The 15,183-nt window shown below is 40.7% G+C and overlaps 1 protein-coding gene across 1 annotated transcript in view; it reads left to right on the top strand.

Moving 5' to 3' along the window:
- The first annotated feature begins 5,024 nt into the window (after positions 1-5,024).
- The window catches only part of ablim2 (actin binding LIM protein family, member 2), a 65,964-nt gene continuing 55,805 nt past the window's right edge, over positions 5,025-15,183 (top strand). The window contains exon 1 of the mRNA XM_061095750.1: positions 5,025-5,252. Coding sequence (XP_060951733.1) covers positions 5,237-5,252 — 16 coding nt within the window. The 5' untranslated portion in view covers positions 5,025-5,236. The remainder of the gene's footprint in view (positions 5,253-15,183) is intronic.

Below are 15,183 nucleotides of genomic sequence, written 5' to 3'. Positions count from 1 at the left end.
GATCCTCTAACCAAGCTGCCAGTATTCCAGTATCCCAGTATTCCCAGTAGAGATATGGTCATCTGGACCTTTTGAAGTGCAGCTTTTTCATGATGGTCTGGTTCACTTTAGTGCTGCAGGATAAATCCTGTATTAACCTGCCATAAAATGATCCAGTGGTTTCCTTTTGGAGTTAGAGCAGAGCGAGGTTTAATTGATGAAGTCTAGAAAGCTTGTGCCTGCGTGAGAGGAATGTCAACGACTGTAGGGAAATGCTGGGAGAGGTAAGAGATATGGATACAATCATATTGGTGTTGTTTTTGTTGTAGTATAAAAAAAGTTCAATTCAATCACCAGACGTGTTTTTACTACATTTCCATAATGCAGCAGTAACTTGCTGAGAACTCTGCCACTAAAATAATCCATTTGTCAGTCAATTCTCTTTTCATTTACACTGAGAACCCTCTCAAAACTCAGAAACAGAAGCATATTCTCTGAGTTTACTCAAGACAAGGCAATGCTTTGGGGTTTTACCATGACATCTAATAAATATGGGTGCTACATATTAGATTGAATGGGTTGCTTTATCTTAGAAGTTATGAAATCAGGCCATTTGTTGATTTGAATCCCTGCACTGAAAGGAAACATGGGAGGTGGGGAGCCAAGATGCCAGATCCAGATAATAAATCACCCAAAGCGTCAAGCTGATCAGGCATGCTCCCTCTGGATGTCTCTTTCTCTCCTTCCTAGTCTTTTTTTGAGGAAGTTAATAAAGCATGTTCAGGATGACAGATTCTGCTGAAACCAGAATGCTGTAGCATGCACAAATCTGCCCGAACCTCTGCAAAGTACTCTGCACCTGAGGGAAGAGAGAGGAAAGTAAAGGGGTTCTGTTCGTTCTGTGACTGTGAAGATGTTTTCATGCTGAAATGAAAACCTACAGTATGCAGATATCTGTCTTAGTGCGGATCAACAATTCTCCCAGTGCCACATAAGACAGGTTCCTTATGGGAACATTGCAGAAAGTTGTTGAGAAGCTAAACCAAGATTGTAATTGATCGCAGTCAGAGGGAAAAAAGCAGCCGAGTCATTGGTTTCAGTCAGAGTTTTTCACTAGAAGAGTGAATTGTTTTTAATTTTCCAAATAACCCAGCATGGATTCCTATGACAGAAGTTCAAAGGGGCATTTTATCATCACACTTGGCATTTTGAGCCGTCATAAATGTCATAGTGAGGCTGTAAATCGTGTTGTGGTTTCATTATCTTGGCTCGACTGGAAGTGGCAGCGCTCTGCTTTGGTCCCGCGTTTGGATTTGTTGTAGACGCCCCTTGGCAGCGCTGGTGCTGGATGATTTGCAATTCAGATCCTGTGCCTTTTTCTTTCACTCACACACACACACACACACACACACACACACACCCACACACACGAGAGATGTCCATGTGGCTGAGTCACACGGCAAAGTCCGCCATGCACCCTGTTTGCCCCTGAAGCTTCCTACTGTTTACTGAGCACTTCCTTTCGTTTATGTTCCACTGGCGATCCGTCACAGCTTCAGATGACAGGGACATAAAGGAAAGAGGAGAGGAGGATGTGTGAGAAAAGGAGAGGATGGAGTCAGAGATGAAATGAGGCCATGCACAGTGCTCAGTCCCACTGGCATGTGTCTGCTCGCTGACAATCAGCCCAGCTCTCATGCTCTTCTCTGGAACATCCTGTCTGTTATTTTTGGTACTTTTTTACTAACCTCCTCAATGGGCTCCTGCTGGGTCTGGCTTGGCAGAGTCGATACTCATTCACCTGCAGTGTCCCGGCTTTGAATGCAGCCATGCTGTGCCTGTCCTCTATCTACCAGTGTTTAAGTGACATCCTTTGTTTCTAGGCCAGTCCTGAAATATTCCGAAGCTGAAACATAGTGGTCGGAATGGTGACACAGTATGGAGATGCAGCCATATTTCACTGGATAAATGAAACCACTGATCTGCTGCTGGCACCGAAGAGTCAGATAGAGTAACCAAAGTGATTTTGGATGATCGCAGCACTCAAAACCGCACATGTCGACTTTATGATGGCGCTTCAGGAAACTCATGGTATCACTGAAGTGGTGAGGATACATCCGCTGGGAACCATGAATGTCTGTATAAAAAATGTGCCAAAACATTAAATTGATTTAGACATATACAATTAAAGCAAGTGCGAGAAAGGATTAACAGGGCTTCAAACTGTTACAGGGGAGACTCATTTAACGGAAGTGAGGAAATAGGACATGAGCGTGGTTATCAATAGGAGATCATGTCGATTAGCCAGTATGTGATTTGGTAAAAGAGTTTAGAGATATAGTTGTAATGTGTATGAGTGTGGATCTTTCATCTATTCTAACATTTGACTGTTTGCCCATTTGCTGAGTGTCTATGGGATCAAACAACATATTCATGGTTACATAGGAACCCGTAAACTGTACCAAACTAGGCAACTAAACTAAGGAATGGGCAAATATAATGATGATGCACTTTTTTTTTTAGCTTTATCTGAGGCGGGGGGGTGGCACACTCGCTGACTTTTAAAACCCCTGCACTAATCTAGTGAAAACTTGTTTCATCAGCTGAGAACCACGAATGCCTTTACAAAACACGGATCAAATATTTATGGCAGATGTTTCACCGGATAAATGAGAACTGCTGGTGGAGCGAGAAGAAAAGTCAGATGATTGTGAATCAGAAGGCTCCGTCCTTTAGGGACCAAATATCTCTGCACAAAATAGTCAATCCAGTAGATTCCTTTCAGACAAGCATTGAACTCAGAATATTCCCTCTGAGTCAATCGGGATCAGTCATGTTCTGAATGCTTGGCGCTGCGCCTAATGAGTCTGCCTAGTTACTGCAACATGGAAGTATCCATTGTTTTACTGGGGCCCAGAAGATGGAGACCATCCAACACTTAGGGTTTCTAAGGTGACCCTGCACCAGCTGAATGAAGAAGGACATCATTGTTTCTCTACCCGGGTTTTCAGTCCCATCACGCAACCATTTATTTCATGCTTCGGTCCTAGAAATCAGCTGAGGGTAGTTTCTGTGGATTTGTCAAGTCACGCTACATTGATGCCGTCATAAAGACTCAATCTACAAATTCTTTACAGAAAACATAAACATGACAAAAACGGTAATAGCACATTTAGTCTGTCCTTAACTCTGTGTGTAGAAAAGTCGTTTTGATAACTGTAACAGCGACGACTCCTATGGCTAAGTGCTGCCTCTCCCTGGATATTGATTAGATATCAGCTCCGATCAATGGAGATAGTTAAAGCTTGTCTCCAAGTACCAGCACAGACACAGCGGCTCAATATGAAGTCACCTTGAACATATATCCGATATCCGAGCAAGACTCACTAGAACTGCACACGGCTGTAATGTAGATATGTGTGTAATGACTGTAGAGTAACTGTCGGCTTTCCACTACGTTCATTTTGCAGCGGCGGCCCGGGAACCCTGTGTTTTGCCGTATTACCCTGCGCTCATTTTACACGTTAACTCTAAACACCAACGCTAATCAGAAGTAATTATGATCTGACCAGTACGGAAGTTAACTGTGTGTTTGTTTGATATGCTGTAGAGTTTATGTGAAACGTATTGAAAAAAGTCAACAGTAGTTCTGATCAGAGACACCAGGACATACTGTATGTAGCCATTTCTCTTATTGACTTCTTGTCCTGCTCAGAAAATTATCTTATCTTTATAAATTCTTGATGTTCTTGGTTGATGTCCTTGTAGTGAACTTGTTACTTAATGTGAACAACTTTCAACCATGACAAGGAATCGGAAAAAATAGGATATATTCCTCAACAGCAAGAAGAGCTGTGTGTCCTCTGGTCCACATCTTAGCTAGGTGCATTTTGTCTTAAGGACAGCTTTATCAGGTACGGTATATGCAGATTGTTGTGAAACAACGTACCATCATATAGGGCGACTAATGACCCTGACCTTTGTCAGTCAGCAGAAGAGTGTAAATGAAAGTTTATGTCATTGGTGGAAAGTTATTCTTGTCCCTGAATGTGAGATGTCGTGACACATCATTATTCACATTTCACAACACCTATTATTATCCCATCACTTTTCAGAAGTGACCTTCAGAATTTGAGCTGTAAGTGTGCAGAGCCACACACACTGTCAGCCCCCATTAAAATAGTAACCCCTGTCTGCTGGAGGTGATCGTAGGAAGCAGTTGTAATAAACATGTCAAAAGAGCAGATTCAACAATTAAATAACTGAATTTTACATCTGCCATTATCCAATGAAATAATTTACCTTGTAGAAATAATGTGTACTATGCTGTTTTCCCATTTTAATACTTTTGTTGTAAATAAGCAGGCCAAGGGGCTAAAAGCAAACATCCGAGACATTCATTTTGAGTCATGTTTCTATCCGTGTCATAAATGTAATAATAATATTTGCCTGTCTTTTAGTTGTTTTAATTTTTTTTAAACGTGGGTAAAACCCTTTTCCTACCTCCAAATTCTTTTTCATTTTTTCAAAATTTGAGTTTGCTTAATCTCTAGCAGAGCAGAGTTCACAGTCTTAAAGGGCACACGGTTTGACAATACTGGAATTTCACTTTAATAAAAAATGCTGCACCTTTATGTCACATGATTATCTTAATTATCCGGTAGAATAAATCATTTCAGAGCTGCATCATCCAACTGCAACAGTAACTATCATATAGAATGTGCAATTGGAATCTGTAAAATGCTTTGGAACTGGCATTGAAAACAAAGTCAAGATTTATGAACTACACCATGTTCCCTGAAGAAATAACCGGGGAGGGAGAGTTTTCTGTCAAACAAGTTTAAAACATATCAAACATATTTAGTGTGGACAGGGAGGACTGGGACACGCCCAGTGACAGATTACGAGGAGGAGGTGTCATTCTCTGTGTGCTGCACATGCTTCTATTTATACCAGATAGCTGCAATAACTCCGAGAGGTAGGAGAGAGAGAGGGAGAGAGAGAGAGAGAGAGAGAGAGAGTGTGTGAGAGCGAGACATGGGGAGTCATATGACCTGCCGCTCATTCCAGAGATAGTGACGGACAGAGTGCTCACTCCGTGCTCCAATCTAATAAAACACCATAGCTGCGGAGCGTGTGGAGGATGTGTCGCAACACCATCAGAGGACTCTGAAAAGACTTGTTTTGGGATATTGACTGAAAGTGTTATCACTAAAGGACATAACAATTGATCACATCTGATCCCAGCTCAGTGACAATGCCGGAGGAAAAAGGTAATGAAGAACCTTTAATTACCTTTGATCATCTGTGGTGTGTTCACCTGCCAGAGAGGGAAGAGCTATGGAGAGCCGATCGGTGTCTCATGTGTGAGGAGATGTTTACTAAGCTTTAAAGACAATAAGTCAGAATTCTAAATTGTATTTATTCTAAAACTCCTAAATATTAAATCATTGAAAAGCTTTACAGGTCATATGAGTGTGTTGTTTCTGGGTAAGCAGTACTTTACCCACAGCTAAACAGGCCTCCTATTATGTAACCTCACTCAGAAGCATGTAGTAGTTTCTGTTTGAATGTGTTTGTGTGAGTGTGAATGACAACAACAAGCCCGGCTGAATGCTTATACTGCAGGTTGAAATGCAGCCTGCCTGCAACAAGCCTGGCAGCAACACTGTTGTCCTGGTCCCCTGCCTGGATCTCTGGCACTGGGAGCTCAGCCATTTGGTCTGCTTACAAACGGGTGGGGCCGGTTACGAAGAAGAAATCCCGATGTCCTTGAAGCGATTAACGTGTTGTCCTCTCAATTACAAATTTATATTATTGTGTCCTTTTTAAGACTTAATTATTTCAAACATTAGTATGAGCATCACAATGTACCTAACTGTCAAAGGTAAAGGTTCTCATTAAGTAGAATGGTCTCCTTTCAAAGTGTTCGGGATATTTCTTAAAACTTGAATTTTACTTAAAAGTGAAATGGTGGAAATCGTAAAAAAAACACATGCTGCCAGGCGAGTAGCTTTTTATTAGAGCTAGTTTTGGATATGCAAAGATCAATAGGTTCTAACATCTGTGGAAGATATCAATTTATCTTAGCTTGGTAAACCCCAGAAAGATGTTTCACTTTATCCAAAAGACCACTAAAAAACATCTTAAATTACATGTAGCTTTGAATTACGGAAGCTAATGGCTATAGTGTCAGGAGTTTGGCCCTCTTCCTAACTTGTTATGGTGAAATTTGACAACTGAGATAAAGTTAGTAGTTCGCAATATGTTTTGGTCAAAATAGTTGTCATATAAGGATTACAAGTAGCCACTAGTAGTAATAACGGCTATGGATGTAGCAAAGGTAGCACGTTAAAAAGTTGAATAAATTTATATAGAGATACAAAGTAGCATAAAATGGAGAGAAGTCCAAGTACTGGAAAACAGGCTTTCTAATGGAGTAAATATGTTTCTCCACTACTGACCCCCAACCCAGTTGGCTGTAAAAAGAAGCCCCTCTGTTTGTCCCCGTAAACACGCCACACATATTTCCTCTTCTCTCACAATGTCTTGTCCTTAACAGCCTTGTTAAAGCTGATCCAGATTTAACCACTTGTTTGTGTCCATGTTTCTCAATGCGGGGCAGTAACTGTGTAGAGCAGGAGGCATGTGTGACAAAAGTTGTAGAATTTATGTAGGAAGCAAGCACACGCGACACACCCACAAAGACACACATAGGCCATGTGCTTAGACACATGCAAAGCTCTACATGTTATACATGTACACGCACACACCACTCTAGGCTGGATCTCAGTTCTAGCCAAGGACAGTGTATCTTGGGTGTGTGATGTAATGCATGGCTGCTTGTCAGCAGTCCCAGCGACGCCTGACATTATTTCAGAGCTGCCAGTAAACAAACCATCTGTGTGTCAGTCAGTTTTCCCTGCTGATATTTTGAATTTCTTACAATTCAATCAAAAGGTATTACATTGTACGACATTTACGATTCACTCAAGTTGTGGTTCTTAAGCCTGATCTAGTTCATGTGAAAGGACGAAGTTGAATTTTTTTTTATCTCAGTCAACAAATCTCTCAAATATTTAAATATGAGTCACAACCATATTATTATGGCTCAAAATATCCGAAAAATGTCATTATGTTGTTACTCCTAGATGAGAAAAACAGGGCATTTGTTAGGGACTATTTTCAGCGGTAGATTAATCCACATTCAGTTCTCTAGGGAGTATTTAGGATGGTGTGTCTCTGTGTGTGTGTGTGTGTGTGTGTGTGTGTGTGTGTGTGTGTGTGTGTGTTCCGGATTGAGTTTAAATGTGCCCCAGTTCAACAGTGTGGCTCATGTGTTTTTAATAGTTTTGGACAACAATGGAACTCTATGAGCACATAGGAAAATATAAGGGCTGGGCAAGTTAACTCGTTTTAATCGAGTTAACTCAAGTGATGAGTTAACTCGATTAATTATTTTATCTCGCATTAACTCAGGTTTGATTATTTATTGTTTTATTGTGAAAGTCAGGCTTTTATTTTGTGAAAGTCTGTTGCTGAATGCTGCGGAACAGGAAAAAATAAAATAATTGGCGGATAAACAACCATGGATAAGGGTACGTAGCTTTAACATGGCCATTTTCATTTTAAAGTTCTTCCAGACGGCGGAGTCGAGAGAACCAAAGTAATTTGTAGGCACTGCCAAGGTGAATTTTCTTATCACCGGAGTACTTCCAGTCTAAAATATCACCTGAATGCAAAACACACATTTGAAACAGCGAGCGGAGCGAGGCTTCGGCAGACTACGTTAGACGCAGGGAGGAGTATACATTTTTCATAACGAAGAGGATAACATTAATGCCCTGGCAGTGGCATTGACCTTTAATTTTGTATTTGCTTTGATAACATTGTTAATATTTACACTGAATATTTTATTTAACTGCTACTGTATTAAATGCTGATGTTAAAAGTGTTTGCACAACAAATGTTATGGCACTTTCGTTCATATGGCAGAACATTGAAAATAAAATTGCGCTATACACTACTTTTCAATTCATTATCGGATTTTGCCAATACAAATGCGATTAATCGTGATTAATCAGGGAAATCATACGATTAATCGCGATTAAAACTTTTAATCGTTGCCCAACCCTAGAAAATATATATCGGGCTTTGAATGCGCTATTCTTTGGAATAAGAAGTGTAAAGCTTATTCTTTAAAGCTGTTACAGAATCTGGAATGTTATTAGTATATTAGGAAATGTGATGAACAATATACTGTTTAGTGTTTCCTTTCACTAATTAGCATTGGGATACATGAATAATTTGGTTCAGAAAAGATTTACTTCTAAAAATCAATTCCAAAATATTTAAGCCAGACATTTTTTATATCACACGATTTTTTCACTGGCTAGTTGCTAACGTCTGCTGTTTGATGCTGAGTAGGTAGTATGAAGTGGGTTTAGAAATAATCAAGTAATTAAAATAGCATTAACCAGAAAGAAGCTAAAAACATGTGTATAGCTGAAGGAAACTGCAGATGTGGTATAAATACTCTGTTCGTTCATTCCTACCATTGACTCGTTTGATTCAATGTGAATGTATAAATGCTTTTAGTGCAACTTTGAAGTATTAAATAGCTGAATCAATAAATCATGCACTTTTATTGCATTAACTTGCTACTATTACTCAAGTAGCTGTGAAATAACCCACAATTCTGAGGGTCACTCTGCTCACTTCATGACTGCATCATGTATCTTTGTATTATTCAAGGTGGTGTAATGCTGTGGATGTTGATAATTGCCCGTGTGTTTGAGTCCAACCGCAGTCGCACTGGCCTTTCTCCCTGAGGTGCTAAACCTGCTTGGCATATGCCAGTGTTTTTGCACCAGCTCCGCTCAAACAGCTGACACAATGCTTTCTACAGAGAGCCTCTACTCATGAGTCACGCTGCTTCTTTTCGGGTTGAAATAAATGGCCTGCGGACACACACACAGATCTCTCGCTGTCTTTAAACTCTTTGACTCATGTTTCACACCAATCAGCCTCCCTGCTGAACATGTCATAGGATTATTGAAGAATCCTTCACACACACATTTGCAGTATATCCAGACGCACCGTTACATGCTGAGCTGTGCTGTGATTTTCTGCTGCATCATTGTCCGTACTCCAGTCACCTGATCCCTGCTATTATACAGCACTTTCACCAACGCTGGCAAATGAGGCAAGCATCATATCACCTTTCTGTCTCTTTTTTGTTGTTGTCTCCCTTCTGAGATGTTTTGCCGTCTCGTTGTCTGAGTCCAAAAATGATTTTAGTCCCCAGGCTCTGTCTCTGTTACCTCTCTCTCCTCTTTTTCCTCTTAAAAACAGCTTGGTTCTCAACTATCATTATTCAATTGAATTGTATTTGTATGGCACCATATCATAATATACATTATCTTAAAGCACTTTACATAGTAAGATGAGGGCCGTACAGGGTTATAAAGAAACCCATCTGGCGGAAGAAAAAGATCATCTTACCTGGAAGAAAGGTCTCGAACCAGAATCTGCTTCGTCTGATTTGGGTGAGAGGAGCAAAATGTGATGAAATATAAAAAGGGGACTGAAAATCCTGAAATGTTGTAATTGATAAATCAAATATTTAATTTTTAAATCACAAACAACCCTGAAGCCAGAGAAAATTTGTGAGGATTCTTCAATTTTAACATATGTAAAATCAACGTTATTTTTTTCAGGATCTGTGAATTGCACGAAATTTAGGTAACTATTGAAATATATCATTGACAGATTAACCAAAAATAAAAAAATGATTTACTGATGCTGTCATATTTGAATACTGTCTCTTTGCTATCAATCTACCATTACTTACACTACAAGAAGTATGGGTCAGGCCCAAAGATCACGTTCTCATTTGTAACTTGGCTGCAGAGATTTTCTCACATATTCATCCCATAGATTTTGAATGCAGCTGCGGTCAGGGCTCTGTGCCGGTCAGCCAAGTTCTTCCTTTATTAACTTGGCTTTGAGCACAGATATGTTGCCACACTCATACAGAAACGAGCGATGACAACTACCCAAAGTATTCGCTCTATATACATACACATGTTTAGGATCTTGTCGGAGGTTGAACATTGCAAAGAGGTATTGTTTTACACAGTTTGAGCCTAATTGTGTTTTTGTCTTGAGAAGGCAACTACATTCCAGTAGAGGCAGTCGCAGTAACACGTGGGATCATATCTGTTGTTGGTGATTGTCGTCCACGTGGAAGAAGTATTTACTGACTCATCTGTCACAGGAAAAGGCAAGAGTCATGAATTATTTCCACACAAAGATCGTATTCATAAGATGGCACACTAGTTGCCCTTTCCTGGTTTGCCTTGGGCTACTATTGAGATTTATGGCCGTTTTTTAATGATGCTCTGGTTTCTATTCTGGTTGCCTTTATTATAAATAGCACTACTACAATAAAAAATTGTTTTGGTAGGTGCAGCAATGTCGAAACATGTTTCATTGCACCTCTCTGTTTATATGACATGCTCTTGTCTTTAAAAGGGCCGAGCCATCAAGGCTACCCTGGATTCGTTAGCAGGGGAGGTCAGAGGTCAGCTTTCTGTCGTGTTTGACCACGGGTCAGAGATCAAAGGCTGCTCAGGTCAGGTTGCAGGCGTGACTGCACAGGTGCATGTCAGACCTTTGAGGAGCGCAGGAAAAAAGTGAACTCATTATGTCTAGTCTGTATGGATTTATAGTCATAAGTATATCTATAGTCAGAAATGTACATTCATTTGAGCTGCTTGCTGTTTCTCTGCTCCTGTCTGTTCTGTAGGAGTTGTAGTCAGGGAACTTGGCCTATAGGATTGCTGCTTGTCTTTTTCTTGGCTAACAAGAGTTAGTTTTCTGTGGGGATGACGGACAGGAAACTCCTAGGCAGTGAAGTAATGGCTATGAAGAAGGTAGGTCATGTGTCAGCAGGCACTTCAAAACTCCTCATATGTTGTAAATCACATTATCGGAACTCAAGGCTGTAGAATGAGGCCTGAGTGCAGTCAATAAATATGTTCAGAAGACTTGTGTTTTGTCTAATAGGTCTGAAAAACTTTTATTCTCGGTTCTTGTAGTTTTAAAGGTTCATATATATTTCATGTAATGTATAAGAATGTAAGTTACCAGTTAGTAGACACCATGTTGTTGCTAATCTACCAAATACAAATTTAACTTCTTAAAGGGAAGTTTTCTGATAGAGAAAACTGGCTGTTTGTCACTGGCATTAGCAACAAGCATATCTGAAACCGTCAAGGTGCACCAGTATTTCATTCATCAAGTTTCTGACAAGTTTCTGATCCATACAACTTCTTGGCCTTTGCAATTTGGCTTATCTTTACGCTAATGAAAAGTGACATTGTTTTGGAAGTCTTGTTACAGCTGCCTCATTTAACAATTTACAATCAACAATTCTTTATCAGTCATTACCTTAATGGTCATTAACTAATCATTCAGATAGAAAGTTTAGCTATCTTAACCAAGCAGGTCTGTGCCTAACTTCTGTGACCATATATCATCCTATTAAAAATAAAAACATTGGCATTTTTAGAAAACTTTTCTCTTATCCATAGAGCTCATGAAGGAGCCTGTGTATTTCCACTATGCTCTACATTTACATTTTTGGAGTATGTTCATGTGTTTACTCGCAAGACAGTGAAAGTCCCCAAGGTCAATAGCTCGGCCACCACAGAGTACTCGTGCTGTGGTAATGCAAGTATTTTGATCCCCCGCCGCCTCTGCAGATGGTTCGCACCAGGAATGCTGCAGAGCACCATGGGATCCCCTTGAGTTGAGGGAACACTCTATTTTTAGCAGGTGCAGGAGCATGGCTTCTTGAATAGGCATTTCAGATAAAGTTGCCTGTGTGGTCCTTATCACATGTTTGTTTTTAACCGAAAAGCCTTTTCATGTTGCATCATTGACTCAGTTGTAGCTTGAGACACTGGAATTCTGTTGCTCCACTGTTGCTGGGATCTTCGCTGAATTCCAGCAGCAATAATAATGATTTTAGATTGTGTCTTTGAGCAGGACAATGAATGTGTACATGCTAATTTACTGTTAGCGACTATGCATGATAAGTGATGGGATAGTGTGAGTTCTCCTTCACGATGCATCAGAGACAGATGCTCTACATCCATGTTTTGGAGCTGTATGCCTATGTTTGGGCTGTTGTTTGGGGCGTGTGTGCAGGCGGTAGGTCGCCAACGTCCATTGGTGGTCAGCGCGTGTTCCCAGAGGCTTCCAGTGGTGTGAGTGTATGCATTACAGACATGTAGTGTTGAATTGCTCAGATAGCTGCCTGCCTGGCCACAAAGTCTAGGACATCAGTAGTGGCCGTCAGCCAGAGAACATACACCAGAGAGGCTGATTGATGATATGGACAACTGTGACTGGAGGAGACAGGGCACTGGCGGCGGTGGGGGGGAGCTAGGGACTTTTAAAGCTGCTATCCACAACAGCACAAAACAGTCACTCAATGTCCTTATCTTAGAAAAACACAATTTTCCATTGCTCTTAAATTGAAAAATGTTCGCACTTATTGGCCCTGACTGCACATTTCCCCCAAACCTATCTTTAAATTTATGAGGTCCTCAACCTCTGACCAACTGACGTTGTGTGTTGCTTGCGTCAACAGCAATTCATCGGTGCAAAGTATGGCCCTAATAAGTAGGTGTAAACCTTTGTATCGACAGGTGACTTGTGATTCAAGTGTATTCTGAGGGACACATTTGTACCCTGGCTTAAACCCTAACAAAGACACAATAGGAACCATTTAGCCATAGATTGAACTTAGCAATCATTCATTTTGCAAAGCTAAACATATCAACTATAAACTCCTCACCACTCCCTCACTGACAGCTTATTGGAGCCTAATCACAGACCACTGGCAGTCTGACTGTCTGGAGCAACTTGCTGGATACTACATCTGGCCCCAAGGATCATCTCATGTCTCCTCCTCAACCCCGCCCTCCTCTTCAATTTGCTGTTTGTAGAGGAGGTAAAGACATGGGATCCCCCCCCCCCAACAGGTGCAAAGGGTGCAGCATTGCATGCTGGGTCAGATGAGAAGGCAGAACCCCTCCCGGCTCCCCGTGACTACCAATCCCTGCTGCCTACCCCCCTTTCACACTTTTGGACCGTTGTCTTTACCAGATGGATGCAATCAACCCAGTCCCAGACCCTTTTTTACGAGGGCGCAAGACTTTCCCCTCCTAAATTCTTGTCTTTATTGGTTAGCATGCCCACATGTACACTCAACACGGTAGCTTCAATAAAGCCCCTACCTCCAACATACTCTAAAATCCCTATTCTTGTTTTGATTCAATTTGGGATCGGCACATTTTTTGAGTCAGAGCTCAGATTGTAAGCGAGACATATGGACTGAATGAAAGCACCTCTGTGGATTTAAGCCTCATCCAAAGAAAACTCCACAAAGAATTTGCTTTCTCTATATTTGTATTATATTTGCTGACCCTACAAATGTTCAGCATCACCAAGACCATTTTTTCAATTTCTACTTGAATAAATATCCGATTTCGGGGATTGCACTGTTGACGCTGTGGAACGAGGCCCAGATAAATAGAATAAAAGCAGGTTATCGTAGTAAAGAGATCTAAGAAGGCTGTGTTTGTCTTGGAGTCACAGTCGCAAACTCTACAAAGATGAAAAATGGCTTTGTTCCCCCACTGTGGGTGAGAGGGCCTTGTAAAACTGACTGAAGAATGTGTTGCTCCTGTAGGGCTGCATAGTGTGGTGGCTGTTTCTTCTCTCCTGTCAAGTATCCCTGAGCCAAATAGGAAAATACGTCTTTGTATGAAAGGGAGCGAAGAGACATGAACATATATGATTTTATTCAAACTAGAACTACCACTTCATCGTTGTATGCCCTCACCAGCCACTCCAGTTTACATCCCTGTTTGTCCACAGAACTTTATTCAGAGTCTTTTTTGGTGAGATGAAACTTATCACTGTAGTTTTTCATTGAGTTCATGTGATTGTTTGCACCAAATTGGAAGAAGTTCACTCTTAAGGTGTTCTTGAGTTCATAAGGCCAAAAATATGTGGTCACAGTGACCTTGGCATTTGACTTCTGACCAATAAAATCTCATCAGTTCATCTGTGATTCCAAGTGAAAGCTTGTGCGAGTTTAAAGGGTTTTCCCTCAAGGTGTTCCTGAATTATCGCAAGCAGCCAAATGGGACGGATGGATGGCCCAAAAACACAAGGCCTCTAACCACAGCTGCTCCTGGCAGGGAGGCACGAAAAGGTGCAGCCTCTGATATACTGACAGACGCCTTTAACTTAATTTCCACTGCGCTCCCTGTTCCAGCATCAATGTGTAAATTTGATTTTGAGAAATGTGATGTAGGTTCAGACGAAGAGGCAGAGAAAGACAGATACGATCACTAGCATCTAAAGTGCTCTGGTTGCTACGTGTTTTTATATTTGGACAGAGACAGGTTGGATGTATCCATCTGCCTCCGGTGCTAAGCCCCACTAACCATGTACCTCTGTATTTAACGCAGCTCTGTATTTAATGCACAGCATGACACTGATGTTTGTTTTTCAGAAACAATGTAAATACATTCCAGAAATATGGGTCAAATACAACTTAAATGCAAAACTCTTTATCATCATCATTATTTAATCATTATTTCTTCTGATTGGTGAAAATGGTCAGTCTGAGAAACAATGAAGTTCCCTTTTGTCATAAATACATGCCCAGTCCACACTAGAGAGGATCCTTTGCTTGATGAACTTTTTCCTCTGTGTTTGAGTCTCTCATCCACAAGTGTTTAAGGTCACTTAAACAGATACTTTTACAAATGCCTTCCAAAGTGCAGGTTTTAGTGCAGAAACCTTGTTTTCAGTGTATCTGTGTTTATGCAAAATTGAAAGTTTGGGAAACAATAACATCACAGTTTACTTCATGCCTGCCCACTGTCACTTTGTGTAATGAGAGTAGGAACAACAACAAATAATGGCGGCTAGGTGCAATTACAAGTTAGCAGCTAAATTTAACATTACTGCACCAAATTACCATAATTCACAGACGTCTGCCTCGCCCATTATTACATGGACTAAACAATCTTTTCTGGTATTTGACAGATTGTTGATGTAGACTCCTAATGGCCTGGCATTTTTGAGCGTGTAAAAAGCATAAAAAATATCCACAGT

Source organism: Limanda limanda, chromosome 22, assembly GCF_963576545.1.
Source record: "Limanda limanda chromosome 22, fLimLim1.1, whole genome shotgun sequence".
NCBI lineage: Eukaryota > Metazoa > Chordata > Actinopteri > Pleuronectiformes > Pleuronectidae > Limanda > Limanda limanda.
Note: the sequence above shows the minus strand (reverse complement) of the source record. Positions and strands in the feature narration are given on the sequence as shown.